The 21,568-nt window shown below is 43.0% G+C and overlaps 3 protein-coding genes across 5 annotated transcripts; 2 read left to right on the forward strand and 1 right to left on the reverse strand.

The window, feature by feature from the left end:
* Positions 1-589: 589 nt before the first annotated feature.
* On the reverse strand, positions 590-5,575 carry chtopa (chromatin target of PRMT1a). Of its 2 annotated transcripts, XM_084032737.1 has the most exons (6): positions 5,416-5,575; positions 4,139-4,218; positions 2,928-3,078; positions 1,838-2,012; positions 1,579-1,746; positions 590-1,430 (listed from the first exon to the last, which is right to left on the reverse strand). In XM_084032737.1, exons 2-6 carry the CDS (start codon positions 4,198-4,200, stop codon positions 1,228-1,230), a joined length of 759 nt encoding a protein of 252 aa, XP_083888863.1. In that variant the 5' UTR covers positions 4,201-4,218; positions 5,416-5,575; the 3' UTR covers positions 590-1,227. The 2 variants fall into 2 exon arrangements, with proteins under 2 accessions (XP_083888863.1, XP_083888864.1); XM_084032738.1 differs by lacking the exons at positions 590-1,430; positions 1,579-1,746; positions 1,838-2,012 and adding an exon at positions 2,223-2,686 and having other exon boundaries at positions 2,866-3,078; positions 5,416-5,556.
* A 214-nt stretch (positions 5,576-5,789) lies between these two features.
* On the forward strand, positions 5,790-7,980 carry snapin (SNAP associated protein). Its single transcript, XM_084032739.1, has 4 exons — positions 5,790-5,918; positions 6,451-6,497; positions 6,794-6,912; positions 7,104-7,980. Exons 1-4 carry the CDS (start codon positions 5,797-5,799, stop codon positions 7,209-7,211), a joined length of 396 nt encoding a protein of 131 aa, XP_083888865.1. The 5' UTR covers positions 5,790-5,796; the 3' UTR covers positions 7,212-7,980.
* Positions 7,981-9,191: 1,211 nt separating this feature from the next.
* smad10a (SMAD family member 10a) lies at positions 9,192-21,215 on the forward strand. Of its 2 annotated transcripts, none has more exons than XM_084033003.1 (13): positions 9,192-9,525; positions 10,962-11,037; positions 11,171-11,411; positions 12,277-12,451; positions 12,542-12,565; positions 12,902-13,114; positions 14,211-14,468; positions 15,408-15,509; positions 15,767-15,820; positions 16,392-16,575; positions 16,661-16,829; positions 16,923-17,061; positions 17,689-21,215. In XM_084033003.1, exons 1-13 carry the CDS (start codon positions 9,522-9,524, stop codon positions 17,898-17,900), a joined length of 1,851 nt encoding a protein of 616 aa, XP_083889129.1. In that variant the 5' UTR covers positions 9,192-9,521; the 3' UTR covers positions 17,901-21,215. The 2 variants fall into 2 exon arrangements, with proteins under 2 accessions (XP_083889129.1, XP_083889130.1); XM_084033004.1 differs by having other exon boundaries at positions 12,905-13,114.
* Positions 21,216-21,568: the final 353 nt, after the last annotated feature.

A 21,568-nucleotide genomic window follows, 5' to 3' on the forward strand; every position in this document is an offset into this window, starting at 1 on the left:
ATGCATTATGATTAGGATGAAAGAGGCTTAACTTTCAGTCAAGGATTTTCCTGCTCGTCTTAGACTTAATGTATAAATGTTAAGCAAGTCGTCCTCCAGTTGGTGGTTTGAATCCCGGCTCCTCCAGACCGTATGCTGAAGATGCTGAATCCTCCACATGTCCAAATACGGTCACTCCCCTTCACTGGTTGCAAAAATTCAACATAGTGACGGCCGAAAAGCCAAACTCGAGGCTGCAAAATCATAGTCCAAACCCAATGGGTGACAACACGATGACTGTCGACTAATTATATATATAGTCTATGATTATGCTCATTTTCTCCAGATTTTAAGTCTATTTTTTCTTGTGAATTACTGATTTGTTTCTAAAATTATCGAAATAAAACAGAAGAAAAAAGGGTTCAATAAAGTTAAAGGTCTCAATTTAAAGACATCGCCATCTATGTCCAATGGGGAATTTGAGCTCCTATTTTTTTTAGCCATTATCAGCTAATTATTCACTCACTCTGGAGATACATTTAACTCACTCCATTTTATCTGCTGTCAACATTTTCACTCAAGGGCATTAAAATTCATACAATCGAGACAATTACGGAAATCCTTTCCATTTTAATTAAAACCTATTTTTTTTTTCTTGATTTGGATAATGTCATACAAATGCTTTCTAGTACAAGTTAAGAACATCAGCAGTCCATTGACCAATGCTGATAGGTGGAAGACACAGAGGAACAAAAGACTTCAAAGATCATCTTTTAAATACAAAAAAAATCATGACAAATGGAAACACTTTGCTCACATTCTTTTTAACGAATAATTTAGACATGTTTTGCATTGCAAATGTTTCCAAAACAAGATATGAATCCCCCCCAAAAAGGTCTGAGCACTCTAACACTAAAATCACATTTAAAATGAAAGTTTAAAAAAAACAAAACAATTCAAAATTGGTTTCAACAGAAGGTTAAACACTACATCGCCTGGTGGGTTTTGCAGGAACAGGTTGATGCAGAAATTGAGTAGGGGGAGGGGGAAAGCACATTCAAGGGAAATCTTGATTTCTTGCTGTTCCAAAGCTAAGAGTCCTGGACTGTCCCAACTCTCACCAACATTACAAATACGATCATTTCTCAGCCCGTCGATCTGGTGGGAAACTACACTGTATGTGCAAGTCCAGCTGTGAAGTTCTGCAGCGACTCTGCACGCGTCTGCTTCAGGAGTCCGTCAGGAGTGTCACTCCATGCCGTCTGGATCCGCCTGGGCCATGTAGGCGTCCAGCTCGGCATCAAGGTGACCTTTGGTCTTTGACATGTAGGCGTCGAGCTGGTTGTCTAGTTGTTCGCGGGTCACAGCCGATCGGCCGACACCTCGACCCCGTCCGCGGCCGCGACCACCTCTGCCGGCAAAGCCACCACGTCCACGGAGTCCACCGCGGCCTGACAGACAAAACATACAGAAGTGATTGAAGAGCGATTCAAGTCAATGTACATTTGTGATGATTTAGTTATAGAGCTCAAACACCAACGTCAAATATTTATCAGTCGACCATGTCTTAAACCTGCTTAAAGTGAAAAACAGCCTTACCTCTGGCTACTCCTCCTCTGGCTACTCCTCCTCTTGCCACTCCTCCTCGGACCAAAGCTCCTCCTCTGCTAACGGGTCCTCCACGGTGACGGCCTCCTCTACGCATCGCCAAACGGCCAGCGGCGCCGCGACCTCGCATAGGCCCACCTGTGACCGACACCCTCTTCCCTGTGCAACACAGAGTCAAATCACTCATACAAACTGTCAAGGAGTTGGAATGTGAGCCATATTCATAAGTCAGGTTGTGTGTAACACACACCTCTCAGGGACAGAGCTCCCCTCATGACTCCTCCTCTGGCTCGCCCTCGGAGGCCACCCCTGGTCATCCCTCGCATTCCTCCACGGCTTCCAGCGGCTCCTCCACGCATCAAAGTCCCAACGGGTCGGCCGAGCCTGGCCTGGATGTTGCTCTTCCCCAGGCGCTGCTTCAGGCTCTGACGAGTTATTCACAGACGCAATTATGATAAAACTAAATCAGACGAACGAGGTGGGCAAAGTGATCCGACAGGTGGGGTCAACGCAGAAAACTGTAGATTTCACTCCCACAATTGGCCACAAATGGATGTTGAAACGCTTTTAAACAACCATCTGCGTATCAATACTTGAACCCGTTGTTGTTGGCACGTTCACATATTTGTTAATGTAACTTTTCAGAGTTGTAAAGAAACAGTTTGTATAAGTATTAGCCTATGTGGTTCATATAACATCACAATCATACACTGATGGCAGAGGAGCCGCCTGCCCAAGGACACTTTGGCATGCAGACTGGAGCAGCCGGGATTCGAACCACCGATCTTCCGATTGGAGGACGACTTGCTCTACCTCTGCGTATCGGAGAAAGAGTATAAATGTATAAATGAAACCCAGTCCCACTCACCAGAACTACACGCCAACATGGAAAATATTTCATATTCTGAATTCTGGGACGCCTGATTGTTAGCCTCAATATCGTAACTGCCCCTGTAGAGTCAAAGTACTACACTACCCACAATCCTAAGAAACAGCGATGACTGGTGGAGCTCACGTTACCAGGGAAGTGTTTACCGCACCCAAAAAAACGTTTGTGAGGAAATGTGCTGCTTCATGGTGTCTCAAACCAACACGATGACTCATGATTATAAAAATTATTCTCCAAAATGTGTTTCCAAAAACATTTGAGACAATAAATGCTATGCTACATTAGCTACGTTGTTGAATTTGTCCGTTTTTTACACCCAGGTTACACCCATCTTCCAATAACTCTTTACACAAATACAGTATTGGTGCAGGTCAGTCTCACGACGTGACTCTACGCGGTAAAAGGAAAAAAACCTCCACAGACACTCGGTCTGTCTGATATTTGGCCTCACCTGCTTGTGATTCAGAGCAGCTTGCACTGAGGGCCGGTTCTCCATCTGCTGGGCCAGCCGGCGATTGCGGGCACTGGCCAAATGCTGCTGTTGCATGGTGGCTCGAATGCTTACCGCAGTGGGCTGCTTGTTCTTCAGCATGTTAGTGAAGCTTTAGAGGTGGGAGGGAAAGAGAGGGATGAAGTAAAAGAAGAGGACAGGGGATATACAGGAGGAGGAAGCAGGGCTCCACATCAATTTCTCACAGTACGGACCAAGCCACACAGACTTGTCGGCATTCATTTTTCTCTCTCGTTCACATGAAAATCCAGAATGACTTATACTTGAATTCAGCATGTCTTAAAACAAGCACAAGAAGGAAAGCAGAACTAAGATAAAGAAAAACTCACAGTGCAAAGACAGACCGGAGGACAGAAGTAGAGAGAAGGTGCCAGAAGGAGAGCGCAATTTGCCACTTACGGGCCTCCGGCTGACTGGCTGGCTGGTGTCGTCGTAATGCAGCAGCGGAGGCCCTGGACGTGAGAGGTGCTTGGCCACCCAGCCACTTACAGCAAGGACCGTGACTAGTGGTTAAACCACTAAAGAGACTCGGAAGGGAAGGAGAGATGGGGGGGAAGGGGGATGGGGAGCTCTTTGTCACGTCCAAGCCAGGACTGGGTATCTGGTCTTTTATAGACTTGGAGGAGAGAAGAGAAAGAAAGACAGAACGGGAGGATAAAAAGGAGCATTGTGCTTCACTTCCACTGGTGGTGAGAGAGGCAGACAGGATCAAGATGTGCCCCGTCCTCCTGGTTTAGCTTAAGCCTTCCTCTCCCCTTTATAGGCGTATACTTGATGTATATTGTGCTGTTTAAGTAACAGGGAGCAGGAGTGCCAGGGCCTTTGTATGACAGTGGTCTGGTCCTGCATAGGCGAACCAAGGCTTACTCAGGACGACCACTACCCTTTACCCTTGTCTGCATGTGTGCACTGCTTACACAATATATTTGGCCAGAGCCAGCCCCTTCCGCTCCATCTTACATTCATATTTAACTTTGCAGGTGCATCAAGAAACATTGATAGGACCAACAAAGTTGAGTGAGCAGTGCACACACTGGGGACAGTCACAAGAGCATCCATGTTCGGGTCCGGTCCCACCCGACAGTAGCCTCCCACTGGGAGCACTAGAACCTTCGGGTGTGTAACTGCTGACAGGGTGCGTGGCGCCTCACCGCTCATTTAGGGACACCTTGGTGGTACTTTTCAGCACAACTTTTTGGGAGGAGGCTGCCATAATTTTGACTTCAGGCTCCTGGAAACAGATGGACAAAAAAAAAACAAGGTCAACAGCAAGATTTATACTGCAATAAGACATTAAATGTATATTAGATATGTTAATTGTCAGTATTAGTTTGGTTCTGATCGCTTGTTCCATTTTGGGTATGGTTGGTAAAACATTCAGATTGATATCACTCTTCATTGTTTTCATTAGCAAAATAATTTTTGAAAACATTTGAGTACGAGACTATTTTTTAAATCCTTTCTCACTCGAAATAAATGTTTCCAGTGACAGATTACATAAACTGTATCTAGTGAAAATTGAGCCTGATTTAAAAAATGTAAATGTTTTTTTCTTATCCTTTTGAAAGGGGGAATTTAAGATTATTTTTCACTACAAATATGTGCCTTTTCTTTGACTCCAAAAAATAAAGCTAATAACAGTTGATTAGGAATGACTCAAATTCAATTAAACAATATTGAACCCTGACTCATTACTGTGAGCACAAGTGCTGGGTAAAATATATTTAATGGACGTTTTTAAGATATTACAAATAATATACTGACTGATATAGTTTGGTTATTCCTCAAATACTGTCTCACTCTTTAGGAAAAGCTTACAAAATCCCTTGAGACACCATCATCCAATTTCTATGAGAAACTTCTAATAAGCATCTTAATTGCTAACCATCAGTTAACCCAAACTATTAACACACAAAAGGTGAGGTAAACCTAATCTCAACATGATGGTGGTCTGGAGAAATCATTAGTGAGGCCACTGATTAGGTCGGGTGAAATGTCCCAACAGCTGCCTCCTCATTAAAGACAGCCAACACATGCAGCACATTAGTTTCCATTGTTGTACGTCATAAAGTGACGACAAAATACATTTTTATATTTCTCAAACTTTTCTCAGTGGATGCCTCCTCTCCAAATGAAGCCGCATTCATTAGTAAATGTGTTTGTTGGACTTAATTATTGCTATATTGTTGAGTCAGATAGGAGGTAGCAGTTACATTGAAGTGCAACAGCTTTAATATATAATTTGTTTACCCTTTCAAATGATCCCAATAAACTAGCTTAACTTGACCAACTTGCAAACACAAGTGGACACGGACAGATCATAATGTAACACCAGCGGGCCTAATTATCAACTTTATACACATTTAAAAGTGCTCATTAACATCTCAAGCACGTAAAAGAATAATCACCAGTATATTGTTTTACTTACACTGAATGATGCGTCGGTCGAGGGGAAAAAAGCCTTACAGCCAGCTAGTGTTAGCTTTAGCAGCTAGCTCAGCGTTTACCGGCACAGTGTTGGCCGTGTGTGGTCTCCTTATATTCTTGTGTTTTTATATATATAACCTATAATAACACGTCTACCTTCCTGACTAAACGCTAGTGAGAAATTGACGAACTCTGGTTGAATTCGTGTCTTCCTTGTCTGATCTTAAAAGGCGTTGGAGACAGCGGAGGCGCCGACCGAAAATGGCGCTGCTAGCTAAACTATTTCTTTCCACGGGAAGAAAATGGAGAGGTCTCACGCGTCACGCTGACGTGACGCAGCTTCCGGTTGACCGTTTGTTGTGTTTTTTTTTTATTTCCTAAAATGGCGGCGGCGGAGGCGGTTGTTGTCGCGACTTCCTCCGGCAAAGATGTTATAGCCGAGGGGTTGCTCGACCTCTTGAAACCGGCAATCCAGCAACTCGACCTGCACGTGCACTCCGTCAGGTAAAACAGCGCTTCCTCTATCGAATCCTTGATTAATTGTTCGTCTAGGGTCACGCGCCGCCGCTGTCATCCTTGCTAGCTGCGCCCAGGGGAATCCTTTAACTACACACTCGTGACTGCCGCGGTCACGTGATCCGGTGGGGTCTTTTTGGGAGATGTTACTGATTTTATACGACAACTCTCGCACGTTTCAGACGCTTCTTTTGTTTGAACGTTGATACGTCACGCCCCCCTCTATGCTTTCAGTTTCTGTGAACCTGAATCTGGACTATACGTGAACCCCTGGCCGGCGGAAGCCATGGGTGTGACCATTTAATTGAAGAAGGGGGGTTCAGGTGGTTCTCCTGGTGTATCACCGGAACTGAAAGTCGTAGAGAGTCGAGACTACCGTTACTAAGCTCGTAACCGAAGATGTGTCCACGTTCATGTTTGTGAAGCTGCTAACACGGTTCCCAAGTGTCGTCCTCTCTGTTTACCTTTTTAATTAACTCCTCCGGCTCTGGATTAATTGGGTTCTTTTCTTTCTTTACAGGGAAAGCCAGGTAGAATTAAGAGAACATATAGACAATCTGGCCACAGGTAACTTCTTGTATATATCTGTTAAAATGTTATTTTTTCTCTAATAAATCGCCTATATATTTGGAAAAACATTAGCTCAATCATACATGTAAATATTGTCATGAGTGACTTGAAAACCTTTATGATAACACTTTAATTAAGATTGTTTTTCACTTAAAATTACATAATACAAATATTTGTTTCTTAACAAAATGATACCAGCATGTTTAAGTGCCGTTTTAGGAGTTTTAACCTATAGTAATTATTTTTATCCAGGATAACTGAAAAAAAATGAAAATGCTTCCTTGTCTTTGCAGAGTTATGCCGGATCAATGAACATCAGAAGGTGGCTCTGGACCTGGACCCTTATGTAAAGAAGCTGCTGAATGCAAGGCGTAGAGTCGTGCTCGTAAACAACATCCTGCAGAACGCTCAGGTCGGTGGAGAGCCTTCTGTTTTTACAACAAGGGTAGATCAGCTGGTTAATCCCCCCCCCCCCCCCCCAGTGTCATGCCCCCTCTCACCCGGAAATCCGACTCCACACGGGGAGATGGATACTCTTGAAATGCCGTTTCTTAAAAAGAACGATACAAAACAACCATGTAACTGAATATAATCTGTCCCCAGGAACGTCTGAGGCGTCTCAACCACAACGTTGCCAAGGAGACGGCACGAAGAAAGACCATGTTGGAGACTTCAGGGGTGTTCACCTCCCGCTCCCCCAGTAAACCCTGAGCCCCTCCCCCAGTAACCCCCCCGTACCTCCTCCTCCACCTCCTCCTGCTCTGTGAACTGTCCCGACCAGGAGGGGGACGCATCAGTACTAGAAACACGTTTATTCCGCTGCTTGTCTCAGACACGCTGTCCTGCACTGATTTGTCTGATGTGTCGTAATAAAAGGCAGCTTGAAAATACAACAGAATCATCAAACACATCGTAGACAAATAAGGTAAACCGTGATATCACTCAGCATGCAGGGTAGATGAACGGATCCTCGTTGTGCCGCTGGAAGGGTTGTTCTTTAAACATGTGGGTTGGTCTTCGTGCCTTGCTCGACTCTCGGGGCGATGCTTGTTCACAAACGTGATCCGTAAAGCTCTCTGTCGATTGAAAGTTAAAGCATCTGTGACTTGTTTAAAGAGGGTTTCCACCATGTGCTCAGAACATCACCATAGTAACGGATGCTCACATTACGCCAAATGTTTTTTGCATGTTCAACATTTACAGAATGTAAAATCAAATGTCCCATAAACTGCTGGCACGAACGACGTGTGTACGGTTTTTAATGATGCTGTTGAGGGGAACTTACTCGTAATCATCTCCCGTTTTCAATGTAAATAAGAAAGTAATAAAACCTCTGTTACCATGTTGATTTCTGTCACTTGAGAAAATTAAGGAATAATCTTTTTTTAAATGGTCATTTGTAATTGGCTTTAAAATGAAGACTTTTACAGATTCTATCCTACAATTAATCTCAAGAAATAAACGCATCACTCACGCAAAAAATAAAATAAAAATTGTATTCATTTCTTTAAGTTCATGAATTTTAAACCGATAACTGCTTTTCTGTGTTTGGCCATTTATTTTTTGACATCAAACCATTTTTTATTCTACTTCATCGGTTGTGCATCTTTCTCCGGATGCAGCATCCACTGAACGAGTAACAGCATCTTGTTTTAGTGTTATTTTATATCCACGACTGACGCTACACAAATATAACGGCTCGTTTGCTGTTCACTTCCTGCAGCCGTCTGTCGGCTTCCTCCTGTTCAGAACCACTGATGTTTCTCTCTCATTTGGAGTCCACCGTCTTTAGATTTCCTTTTCAACATTCTTTACTTCCATCTCAACTTTTCTGCTGAAGTTCTGTGTGTGCACACGGCCCTGCGGTCTTATGCCCTTTTATGGACATGGGCGGGCGTTAACATCTGCTAATTAGGAACAACTGGCACGTGCTTTAAATTTATGAAGATGTAGGATTCATCACGATAGGAACACAGGTGTTAACATGTTTGTGGTTTTGCGAGTTTTTTCTTCGGAACTTTCTTAAGAACAAATTTAAGAAAAAAACGTCCGTTTCAGGAATGGCGGTTAAAACGGGTACAATGAGCTCTACTAACGTAGACGCGTAAAGTGATGCACACAGGAAGTGTTGAGGACCAAACCTCTGCTAATGGAGAGAAGTCAGAATTAGACCGGTATGATCCTTTAACGTTTCAGAACCGGTGGACTCATGGCATCATGACATACCTGGGATCATAAGATACTTATTATTTATTTATTTAATATCATACATATCTTTCAAATGTTACATGTAGCTCATGTCAGTTCTTGTAAATAAAAATCACACTGAATTACTGTACATTCTTTGATTTCATGGATTTGTAAATGATGCAGCTCACTGTCAACCACTTGAATTGAAGATCCCAGATTATGGTTTTTCTTAAGGATGTTTTCTGACCATTAAAGAGTGGAGTGTTGCAGTTCGTGAGTGTTTGGGGTGGTGGGGGGGGGGGGGGGGGGGGGGGGGCGGGTTGTGGGGGTAATCTCAGCGGCGCCACCTTAAAAAAACAGTCTCGCAGACCTGTCAATCTAGACGAACCAGACAGACTCTGGCTCGCGGCCCTTTCTGTGAGAACCGCCCCGCGATTGGCCGAGAGCCGCGGTCCCCGTGAGACCTGCTCGCCCATTGGCTGCCGCATGTCGAGACACTGACGCGCACGACGTCTCCCCCTCTATTGTTATTGTGGCGTGCGCGAGTGGAGGGAGGGGAGGGGGGCAAACAGACAGGATGCACGAGGAGACAGCGGGAGCGATTAAAGGAAAAAAAAAAAAAAACAACAAGCAAGCCGAGAAACCTCACGTTAGCGCGGCGGAGGGACGCACGAGAGATAAACATTAGCTCTGCTGCTTGACGAGGAACTGAGCGGAGCAGCAGCGAGGTGGACGCGGAGAGTATAAACACAAGACAAGCGGCTTCTGGTCAACACACAACACGTAGAGCCGTCGGGAGTACGATACGTCTTCACCGTCCAACTTCTTCTGATGTGTGAGTAGAAACTATGTATCCATCCGCTCTCCCCGCTGCGCTACATTGTAGCCGAGTGTTCGAAGGGGGGAAGTCGTTAGCGTGCTACATTGTTGCTGACTGTAACCTGCTTTCTAATGCCTCAACCTTTTCAATGATATACCTCTCACACCGGGGCCGACATATTCTGCTTCTCTGCCCCCCCATCTTTATTTCCGTCATGGTAAAGTTCCAGCAGCCGCATACTAATGTATAGATCCGTAGATATCAGGTGAGTTGGAACATGGAGATGTGAAGTGAATTCGTGGCCTGGACACTGCTCAGGGTCGTGTTTGATCAGCACACACAGGCTCGGGTTCTTCACATTGTTGGAAGTTTTTTTCATTTGATGTGTGTGTGTGTGTGTGTGTGTGTGTGTGTGTGTGTGTGTGTGTGTGTGTTCTTCAATTGTTCTTCAATATTTTTTTTAATTAATATTGAATATGTTTAGTCTTTAAAATATCAGAAAATAGTAATAGTGAAAGAATCACATCATAAGTTTTGAGAGCCTGAGGTTATGTCTCTAAATTTGTGAGATGTGTAACCTATCATTGACATTTCCCTCTGGATCAATAAAGTATCTATCTATCCATCCATCCACTATTCAAGTGGAAATGACACGAATGTGTCGTGAAAGCTTATCGCCTTCTTGATGCTCCTCCATGTCATCCCTGATGTTGCCAAATCAGAAATGGAGAAAACAAATATTGCATCCGTCCTAAGTCCCCCAGAGCTCTACGATATCGCTCATATTAGTCCAGAGACCAGACCAGACCATGTGGAGAAATGTGAATAAACCACAGATCGTCTACATCTCTGCCGTATTCATGTCTAGATGAACTTATTTGGAGTGTTGATGGAGCATGTTAGCGTAGCCTAGCACCCATCAACCAGACTCCATTCAGAAAACAACCATTTTAAAAGTTGTTTGCTTGTCTTCTTGCAGACAGACCTAAAAAACATGACTTCTGACAAAACACCATCATTATGGAGTCATTTCAGCATCTTTTATTATCTGTTATATCTGTTATCTGACACCGTGGCATTAGATGTGCAACTAGTGATGCATCTCCCTGGTGGTGCTTGCAGGTATAATGCGTTAAATTCTGTGTAAACGGTGCCAATGGAAAACCAATTAGGTTCCTTTTTTCATGGCGGATGCACAAATTAAACTCATCCACGTGAAAATGCACCGGTCAGTTAGAGACGCCATATAAATCAGTGAGAGAGAGAGAGAGACTTACTTACGGTGGAGGGGAGAGGGAGGAGAGTGGGATAAACAAACACAGGACTTTAACCATGGATGTGTAAAGAGGACTGGATACAGCGTTGGTTATTTATTATTATTACTGTCGTATGACAATTGTAATTGTTGGCTTTTCATCTGATAATTCCTGGTCTCCCCACTCTGCTAACAGGGACGGATTCAGAGCTGGGCCATCATGATGCCAGTGAACTGTCTGGTCACTCATTGGCTGACCAACTCAACACCAGGTGAGGAAGACCGGAGTCATTCCAGCTTTTAGCAAAGTCTCAGCACGAAAACAATGAAGCAAACGGTGGAACAAGATTAAGCGTAACAAGCCCTCCTTCTCCTCCTCCTCCTGCTGCTGTTGTTGTTTTGCAGCATCATGTCGGTGAACCCTCCCAGCAGCAATGACGCGTGCCTCAGCATCGTCCACAGCCTCATGTGCCACCGGCAGGGCGGCGAGAACGAGGGCTTCGCCAAGCGTGCGATCGAGAGCTTGGTGAAGAAGCTGAAGGAGAAGAAGGACGAGCTGGACTCCCTCATCACCGCCATCACCACCAACGGAGTCCATCCCAGCAAGTGTGTCACCATCCAGAGGACGCTGGACGGACGTCTGCAGGTTAAACCTTTAGTACTCATTCTCAAACAGACTGAGAGGGATGAATGCACATCATGAAGGTGCTAGACTATCAGTACAGCATCATAGAGGAAAAGAATAAGGCATGCACACCAGTCCAACATCATCAGTCCTGCTTGGATCTTCATCAGGTCAGAATTAAAAAGAAAGGAAAACACAGCAAACCATCTCCATGGCAGATTAGGACCCAAAAGCAGATGCATTAGAGGGGTAACTGGAACAAAACGTTTAATAATCAACCAATCAAACTTAACTGAAGTCCTAAAGTCAGGCAACAGAAGAGAAGAGTCCAAAAACAAAGGCAGGTAAAATCCACTATATCTCAGGAACACCGGGGAAACGTGACAACGGGGAGAGGATTGGTTCACAAACCGGATAACATGGGGTAACCAGGGTAACCTGGGTAACCAGGGTAACCGGGGTAACCAGGGACCAGTGTAACACAGTGTGAACCGGCTGGGAGACACAAATAGACCAGAGGTCCACTGACCAAGACACACAGAAACACGACTAAATACACCAAGAAACAAGACACAGGTGGACAACATGAAGGGCAGGCTGAAGGCTGATTGGTCGGAGACACAAGGAGGCGGGTCAAGGCTGAAGTGACTAATCAGATACAGGTGATACACAGAAAAAAGGGGAGGGGAAACTAAAGCAAGAATAAAACTACAAAATAAAAGAGACGGAGACTACAAAATAAGAGGGAATCAATGGAACTGGACCCAGGATGTGCTTGATCAGTAGTTTCTTGGTCTGTTAGTGAAAGTAAAGTGAACATTTGTTTTAAGAGCTTGGATGTAGTTGCTTGAACCAGACATTGAGTGGTGGTGGTTGCTCTCCTCAGGTGGCAGGAAGGAAAGGTTTCCCCCACGTCATTTATGCGCGGCTGTGGCGTTGGCCCGACCTCCACAAGAACGAACTCAAGCACGTCAAGTTCTGCCAATACGCCTTTGACCTGAAGTACGACAACGTGTGTGTCAACCCCTACCATTATGAGAGGGTGGTGTCACCGGGCATCGGTAGGTCCGCCTTCACACACATTTAAAAAAAAACAACTCAGTTTTAAGTGTCGGGATTTTCATCTTGTGTCTTTCTGTCTTCTTTGACAGTTGGTCTCAGCCTTCAAAATACAGGTGAGCTCCATTCTATCCACCTGTTTATTTCTATGTTTCCCATGTGATCAAACCGTCTTGACCACACTTTTCACAGCAGCCATTTTGACACTGTAATTGCAGGGTAAAGACAGACACTGTTGATACATTTAATTATGGTCCCGGTCTATTTAGCCAGCAAGCACAATAACCAGGCACCACCTAAATGCAACAGGTCCATAATTAATGTTATTTACACCTGTGTTTATCCTGCATTGACATGTCAAGATGGCGGCTGTGGAAACGGACTAAAAAATGAGTTTATTTTGTATTTAATTTGTATTCTGCTTGGTATCTGATGTATATTTTGTCCTTCAGCAGCACCAAGCGGCCTGATCAAAGAGGAGTACATCCACGACTGTATACAGATGGACCTGCCCCCCGGCATGCCTCTGTCCGACCACCAGGCTGCCCTGAAGCTGCTTCCTCCGGACCACTATGGCCAGCCCTTGACCCCCCCACAGCGGTCCTCTGAGCCCCACGGACCCCCGTCGGCCTCCAGATACTCTAACCTGCCTGTCTCACCCAAAGGTATCCATATGAACCTGCCTGTCTCACCCAAAGGTATCCGTATGAACCTGCCTGTCTCACCCAAAGGTATCCATATGAACCTGCCTGTCTCACCCAAAGGTATCCATATGAACCTGCCTGTCTCACCCAAAGGTATCCGTATGAACCTGCCTGTCTCACCCAAAGGTGTATGAAGTGTTGAATGTTTCACTAATTAGAGAATTCATATTAGAGTATTTCATATTTATATAAATATTTACTTAATTTACACATTTATACGTATATAAATAGTGCTGTTGGCTCAGCTGGACATTTGAGTATAAAAAAACAATAAATGCTAAGTTCCTTTCTTGTTGTCATCCAGCTCAGGAACACTTAAGGTGGACTGATCTTTAAGGTAGACCAGCACTATTCTCCTTTAAGTGATGAGGTTAAAGCAAATTCTGTTGCATTTTTCTATCATTTATCTCTCTTTTCCTGCAACAATATACGGAGAGAATGGGAATGTTTCGGGTATGCTTATGAATGGTGATTAATCATGATTAATCATGATTAATCATGATTAATGGTGATTAATCCATGGGAATGGGCCTCTGACATACTTGGACGAGGGAAGAGAATTATGGGGCTGTTGGAGGTTGATGGCCAGTTGGAGGGGGGGGGTGACATCATCACCCTCCAACACTCCCAGACCTGCCATGTTTTGATGATGGGGTTATTGCTGCAGCTCGGCTCCACCATGATGAGAGGTTAACGCCACGCTGCCTTCGTGGTATCGGCTGATGTTGTATTTTAGTCGTTTTATGAGGCTGTGTGTTTATTGATTGTTCCATCTTTGTTTTTATTTTTTTATACTTGAACGTCCGACCCAGAGAGCCAACATCGTCAAAGCGTAAAAAAAATAAAAATCGACATATTAATCATCCCGTGTTAACACGTTCATTGGGACAGCCCTAATATATATATATATATATATATATATATATATAAAAAACTTTCAGGCAAGTAAGACAAAGAGAGAATTGCTGATGAAACCCGGCTGATGGCAGCAGCTGCTTTATTGTAACGTGAGCTCTGAGCACAGGTGAGGCAGCTGAAGCTGTTCTTCTGTTCTCAGTGTCTGGCTCCGCCTCCATGCTACCGCTGCAGGGGGGGCTCGGCGACGTCGGACGGCAGGCCGCTTCACCGCAGGCTCGAGTCATGACGCCGGCGCCGCGACCTCCAACGCCGACCCAACCCCCTCCTCAGCAACAGGCAGCCCAGCAGCCCTCCCAGCCCCCCCACCCCCAGCAGGCCTCCCTACCTCCTAACAACGCACACGGACAGAACGGATACAGCAGCAATAAACACTCGCAGAGCCAGGTCGCCTTCCACAGTGAGTCCCCACCACAGCAAATACATGCAAAGTACACAGTAACATGAGTACAACCTGTCATAAGCAAATATCAATTATTATTAAATATTATTGTGATGTAGAAATACAGTATGTTCTAAATGAATCTGTCAATGAGAAATGATAATTATTATTTTAATGGGTTAGCCTTGTATACATACATCATTATGAAGTACTTATACATGACTTTAGGCTGCACTACACATTATTATTGGCCCGGTTTAATAAGTGACATCATTTTATACGATATGTAAAAGCTAACTAAAGATGCTTGGTTACACTTGCAATAGTGTGTATATTTTCTTTCACCTAAATGCCTAATGGTTATCAAAACTACCAAAATAAAAGGAGGAAAAGGAAGAATGGGGAAGCTGCACTTTCTAAAACATGCTAATAAATATCACACGTATGAAAAGGAGTAGGAATATAATTGGATATTTGGGCTTTCAAACATAACGTTAATCATTTCTGGGATTAAACTGTCGACTCTCTGGATCAGACGTTTGAGGATGAAAATACTAGCTTCCCTAGTGTGTGTGTGTGTATGTATATGTATGTATATATATATATATATATATATATATATATATATATATATAATATAATATCAATATTACATTTATTTATAATTATTATGACTGTTTTTTATGATCAGTTAAGTTAAACCCAGATTTTAACTAATTTGCTATAACTTAAACAATCACCTCACCCACATCCTTATAATAAATAATAAAATAATGATGAAAATAATAGAAATCACCCTCTATAAATACATGCACACTATTTATAAATACGACTTTGTTTCAGTGACACAAAAAACACCTTTGTGTCGCACGCTTTCATGGTGAAACTGATTTGATGGGCATCATTTTATGCAGTTATAGTGAATTAAATGGTGACCATTGGTTCCCTGTCGTTCAGCGGTGTGGACAGGCAGCAGCACGGCCTCCTACACTCCCGTAGGACCCCAGCAGAACGGGCGCGGTCACCAACAAGCTCCCTTCCATCATCCCAACCACCACTGTAAGATACAGATGTTCACATCCACACTCTCTGATCTTTCTATCTTCTCATCACTTTGTATGCAGAAATATGTTCACTCTATATGGGAGGGATGTGTCAGCATGATTAAAGGTAAAGGCAGTGCAATGTCAGAAATAGATCCATAGAAAACATTCATGTCCGGGCAGAAAATCACCTAAAACATGTAAGCATGCTCCCCCTCCTTCATCCCGTCACGTTCAGCTTTTTGGAAAACTAAGAGATTTTTCTGCTTTCAGGGTCTCAGCATCACGGCTCGGCCTCTTTCCCTCCTTCTGTGTCCAACCATCCAGGTTAGAGATCAACACGCTGTGATTTCACAGGATAACTGCACGTGCACTGCATCCCTGTTTACATCCTGACGTCTACCTCGGGGGCGGCAACCTTTTTTATTTGAAATCCCATTTTTTAATCAGTGTGCCATATAAATATTCATTTTTGAATGTCCAACAGATCTGTACTTTTATCCCATTCATACAGGAAACATGCAACATTTTTATCAAACATTGTCCTCCCATATTTAGGACATTGTAATTATACATGGAGGCTGCCGTCCTTATGAAACCATCCACATTAACCAACCAAACTTCCACCATGACGGTTCATCGGCTATGAATTTGGTCACTAATGAACAAGTCAATCAAACTGCTGTAATTAACATCTAAAAAAAAAACTCTATCACAATATGCCACTCGTTTCCAGTGGGGGAATGCATGCCTATGGTTGCCTCGCCCTGGTTTCTGTTGACGTAGAAAGAAATATTTAATTTCTGTAAAAACATCTCTGTGGGTCATATATCTTATGATGAATCTGTGTTCATTAATGACGTGTTTGACATCTGACCCTCCATTGTTTCCTTTGCAGGACCAGAGTTCTGGTGCTCGATCTCCTACTTTGAAATGGACGTTCAGGTGGGTGAGATGTTCAAGGTGCCCTCCAGCTGCCCCGTCGTCACCGTGGACGGTTACGTCGACCCGTCCGGCGGCGACCGCTTCTGTCTGGGCCAGCTGAGTAACGTCCACCGCACAGACGCAAGCGAGAGAGCCAGGCGAGTCTCCTTAAACGCATTTAAAATAGCCTTTATCTGTGTTGCGTGACCAAGCCAAAAAATAACAGAAAGAAATCCGTTCCAGGTTGCACATCGGGAAAGGCGTGCAGCTGGAGTGTCGCGGCGAGGGCGACGTGTGGATGCGCTGTATGAGCGACCACGCCGTGTTTGTGCAGAGCTACTACCTCGACAGGGAGGCCGGCCGAGCGCCGGGAGACGCCGTGCACAAGATCTACCCCGGAGCCTACATCAAGGTCAGAGTCGCCCGCTCACAGATAGAGAGTCAGACGTGAGGGAGAAGCGCCGGCTGTTTGAATGGAGAGTGACTGCATGTCGTCCCCCGTCAGGTGTTCGACCTGCGGCAGTGTCACAGACAGATGCAGCAGCAGGCGGCGACGGCTCAGGCTGCAGCCGCTGCACAGGCGGCCGCCGTGGCAGGAAACATTCCCGGGCCAGGCAGCGTCGGGGGAATTGCACCTGCAGTCAGTAAGTGTTGGATATGGTGCAAGGTTCAAGGTAGAATTGATTGTATTTGTTGTTCTTTGCTATATCGTTATGATCCCAGACAGCAGCCAATCAGAAAGCACCGTTGTTTGATTGAATCATTTAATTTTGAGCATCAAACACTTAATTTTCCTGCATTCTGGTGATTTTATGGTGTAAATGTCTTTATGTATGTTAACGAAAAAGCAAAAATGCAGGCAGTAATGCTGGAAAGGAAGCCGAGAGGAGCTGTCTTAGTGGTCTGATTTGGTTCTCCTGCCATGTTTATGTATGTATGACGTGTTTTGATGTAGCTAGAACATATATCATCTTCAGACAAAGCCCAAAAGAAATGCCTGAGAACATAGTTGCATGTCTTTCGGACTCCCATATGTCCTAATTTTCCCAGTATTTGGACGGAACAAAACATCCTGAAAAACAAAGTTTTCCCCACGGGGGATCCAACTTTCTCACCAACAAATCATCTTGCAGCAAACATCCCATAGGCCCGTCTCCTCTGTGCTACTGTGCTCAAGTTCAGGGTCGGCCCTCCCCACGTAGCTGTGAAAACACCAGGAAAGCTCTCTCATTGGCTGTGTCTGTAACAGAGGGCTTATGTCTGTGATTCAGGTCTGTCTGCGGCGGCGGGGATCGGCGTGGACGACCTGAGGCGCCTGTGCATCCTGCGGTTGAGCTTCGTGAAGGGCTGGGGGCCGGACTACCCGCGGCAGAGCATCAAACACACGCCCTGCTGGGTGGAGGTCCACCTGCACCGCGCCCTGCAGCTTCTGGATGAGGTGTTGCACACTATGCCGTTGGCAGACCCGGGGCCTGCTAACTGATCTGATCCTCTGAATGTGTGCACACGGATACACATGTTGCCAAATACGCTGTCGAATTGATACACAGAGCAAAAAACACATACAGGAAACATTAATGATCAACACACTGCTGGTAACAATCAAACACACACACACACACACACACACACGGAGCCACACGGAAATAACAGTGCTGTGGTTTTTTTAATGCTTTACAATCTGAAGTCAAACACGAAGGTAAAACGATTCCCAACTTAAAGACGTTTGTTTCCACTGCAGAGATGCAGTGATGTGTTTCAGAAATCCAGTTTCCCCTTTTATGCAATTTGGATTTCTCCTAATTGTTGTGTTGTGCACATTGTGGGATATATATATATACACAGTATATGTAAAAAAAGAAGTTAAAAAACACAAAGAAATGCGGTACCTCTGGGGGAAAAACACAAACATTAGAGTTCTCTTTAGATGGTGTCGTTCCCACGTAACTAAACTATATTGTGAATTACATTTCAAGGGAAATGTATTGAAGGTGTATTAAGAGGTCGAGGTAGTGGACGGGTCCAAAAACTCACGTGTGAACTAATAACTTATGTTTAAATTTCGTAGTAACTTTAATCCAAACCACCATTTTTTTTGTTTTTTTATTAAACGTACGATGTAGTTTTGTCGTTTTATGTTTCGTCTCTGGAAACGTATCTGAGAGTTTAGTTTCATGGGAACGTAAATCCTTGAAAGCGCCGTCTTTTCAAGGAGCTTCCAAACCGTTACCTGGAGAACCTGGAGAACCTTTCACGGACACGGGGAACGGAACAGGAGGAAACCAGTGTTTATGTCATCTCTGTGCTTGTGCTGTACGTTGATCTAAACTCAAACTGTTAGCATTGATAGCTGGTTAGCCCCGCCCCCCTCCTTATTATGCTCAGCTCAATCTATATTATTTTTGTACCAAAACACTAAAAAGCCAAAAAACATACAGACATTTAGCTTTAAGAGTAGTGTTGTTGTTGTAATGAAACAGTGCTACCCCTCTGTGTAACCAAATGGTTGGTGGAGAATCACCAAAGCCAAAATTACCTCATAACTACAGTGCAGTCACAATTTATTATTATTTAATTCATCACTGAAAGGTTTGAAGTCAATCAATCCTCTGAAAGGATCCGGACTACAGAATCCCCACAGCATTGTATTCTTCTTTTAAAGCCCTATACTGTACCCTGCTGTGCACCCAGCATCGTCTCCGGTACCTCCAGACAAACCATTCCACACCATCCTCCACTGTTATCAAAGCCAAAAATAATAATAGTCCTGTTTATTCTCATCCAGCTCATTTGGATTATGTGAAAGCAGTTCTGATTTTGAGCTCTTATTTTGAAATAAAGGCAAACATGAGTAGAAAGTTGAAGAAAAAAAAAACTGCGAGTAGCATTCGTATGTAACGCTGATCCGATTCCCATTCTCACCGCCAAGGTGCATTGTGGGTAGAGCAATCGATGTAGTATAAAGAGACAGATAGTCCACTTGTGAAAGCAAACATTGACGTTAGTCACGTGAGTCGTTAGTGAAGTTAATTGCAAAAAAAACAACTTGTTTTACACTCATTACTTTGAATAGAAAAACACTATTGATGATTGTTTGTAGACAAATAAGTTCCGATTACATATCCGTACGTTATCCGTTCATCTACTGTTTTATATCTATGGTGAAACCATCCCACAATGCACTGGGGCAATCAATTCAAGTACTCATTCAGAGTCGTAACGTAACGAAGGACACGATCCGATAAAAGGGTACAACGTAATCAATATCAAAGGGTACAAATCTTTGGACCAATCCAAACCAATATTTGATCTTTGGTAGAGATACAGATATGTGAGCGTTGCCATGGAAACGGTCGTCATCTGATCCAACAAAGATCAGCCATATACACGTATTTGTGATTTGTGCCTTTTTTTTTCCTTCTTATCGACCGTAGATGCGCCGACACTGGATTTTTAAAAAAAACGAACACACATTTTTCTTTCTACACACGAATATTCATATTTTTCGTTTTTGCCGTTGAAAATCTTTCGTCGGTTTTCTTGTGATTCCCTCAGGTATCTGTCTAGTGAAAGATATCACAACGTGTCAAACTGGTTTATAGAGATAGAAAAACATATTAACAAAGCACTCATCACACCTGAGTTGTATTATTTATTGCCTTACTATTTTGTGAGTGTAAAAAATATGAATGAGTGTGCTTTGCACTATTTTAACCCTTCGCATGGACGACACAAATAGATGTCATATTTATCTGCCCATATTCAGGGAGGTACAAGTGTCTCAGAATATAATTAAAGTCATCATCATCAGAGGATTATCACCATCTCACTACCATCAGATCACATATATTGATGTAAACAAATAGATAACTAACTTTATTCTGTGCTGTGGAGTCCCAGATGGGACTTCTGATGATAATAATGTAAACTTGAAAAGGAAAAATGTAATTCCATAATAGTTATAACTTTTTACATACGGACACGTTATTTGAGTAAAAAATGAAAATGCAATCATCGAATTAGCACGTATATTTTTTACATAAACATAAGATGTATCCTGTTATTAACATATACATTTTGAACATTTAAATGTGACATAAATAATGCAATCGGGTTATTGCATTTTCATTTTTACTCATAAAAACAAACATTTAATCATCTCAGTTTAACGAGTTACACTTCAGGGATATTAATCCTTCCATTTAGGAGGCGCAAGTGATTGTGAATTAAATTCTATATCATGGAATTACATTTTAATTTTTTAATTTTAGATTATCACTTTTAATAAAAGTCCCCTTTAGGCTTCAAAACTGCAGTTTCTCTTTTTTTTTTGGTAATGCTTAATTTTACGCTTCTGTTATCATCATTTCCATGGAAGTTTCCTAGAAAGCACCATTTTATTAACTACTAATTAAAAAGGGAAATTGTCTTGAGACATGCCAAATACCAAATAAGAAAACCAGTTATTAATAGGACTGAATTAATTAGAGCTCTACCCACTGAACTCTGTCTCTACTTTCCCATAATTACAAGTAAATAACTTAGTTATCTCCAGGAAATGATATTGGAAATGATGTTAAATACTTTAACATAATTCAAACGTGGATAAAATCTAAACATTCTGAAGTCTGAAGATCACTGAAGTTTGTTCTGTTGAGTCCACTGGAAATGTGAAAGCCGCCCGCTCCCCACGTCGGCTGGCGAAGATGATCGGTTGTCACATCTGTGGTGTGATAGTATGAATACAGTAGAAGATGTATCGGTATAAAAATGCATTATAATAAAACACTTAAAAAATGAGATTTGACTGATCAATGGACTCCAAACACACAGGTGCTGCTGGTTTGGGACATATACCATTTCATTAAACATTTAACATGTTTATTCTGACACTTGAACAATATATGTACTAAAGAATGTTATTTTTTATTTTGTAGTTATTTTATTGTAAAGATGTTGACTGTATATTAAAATAAGATAAACAAATGGTCATAAATCATACAATCATCCTTGCAGGGGAGCAGCAATACGCCGTAAATGAGTCAAATAAAGGAAGAAGATTCATTTAATTTAATTTTAAGTCAATTTTAAATCAATTTACTGATTGGATTACGTACGAGCCGCTTCTTTAAGTTGGCGTATTTCATCAGC

Source organism: Eutrigla gurnardus, assembly GCF_963514095.1.
Source record: "Eutrigla gurnardus genome assembly, chromosome: 17".
NCBI lineage: Eukaryota > Metazoa > Chordata > Actinopteri > Perciformes > Triglidae > Eutrigla > Eutrigla gurnardus.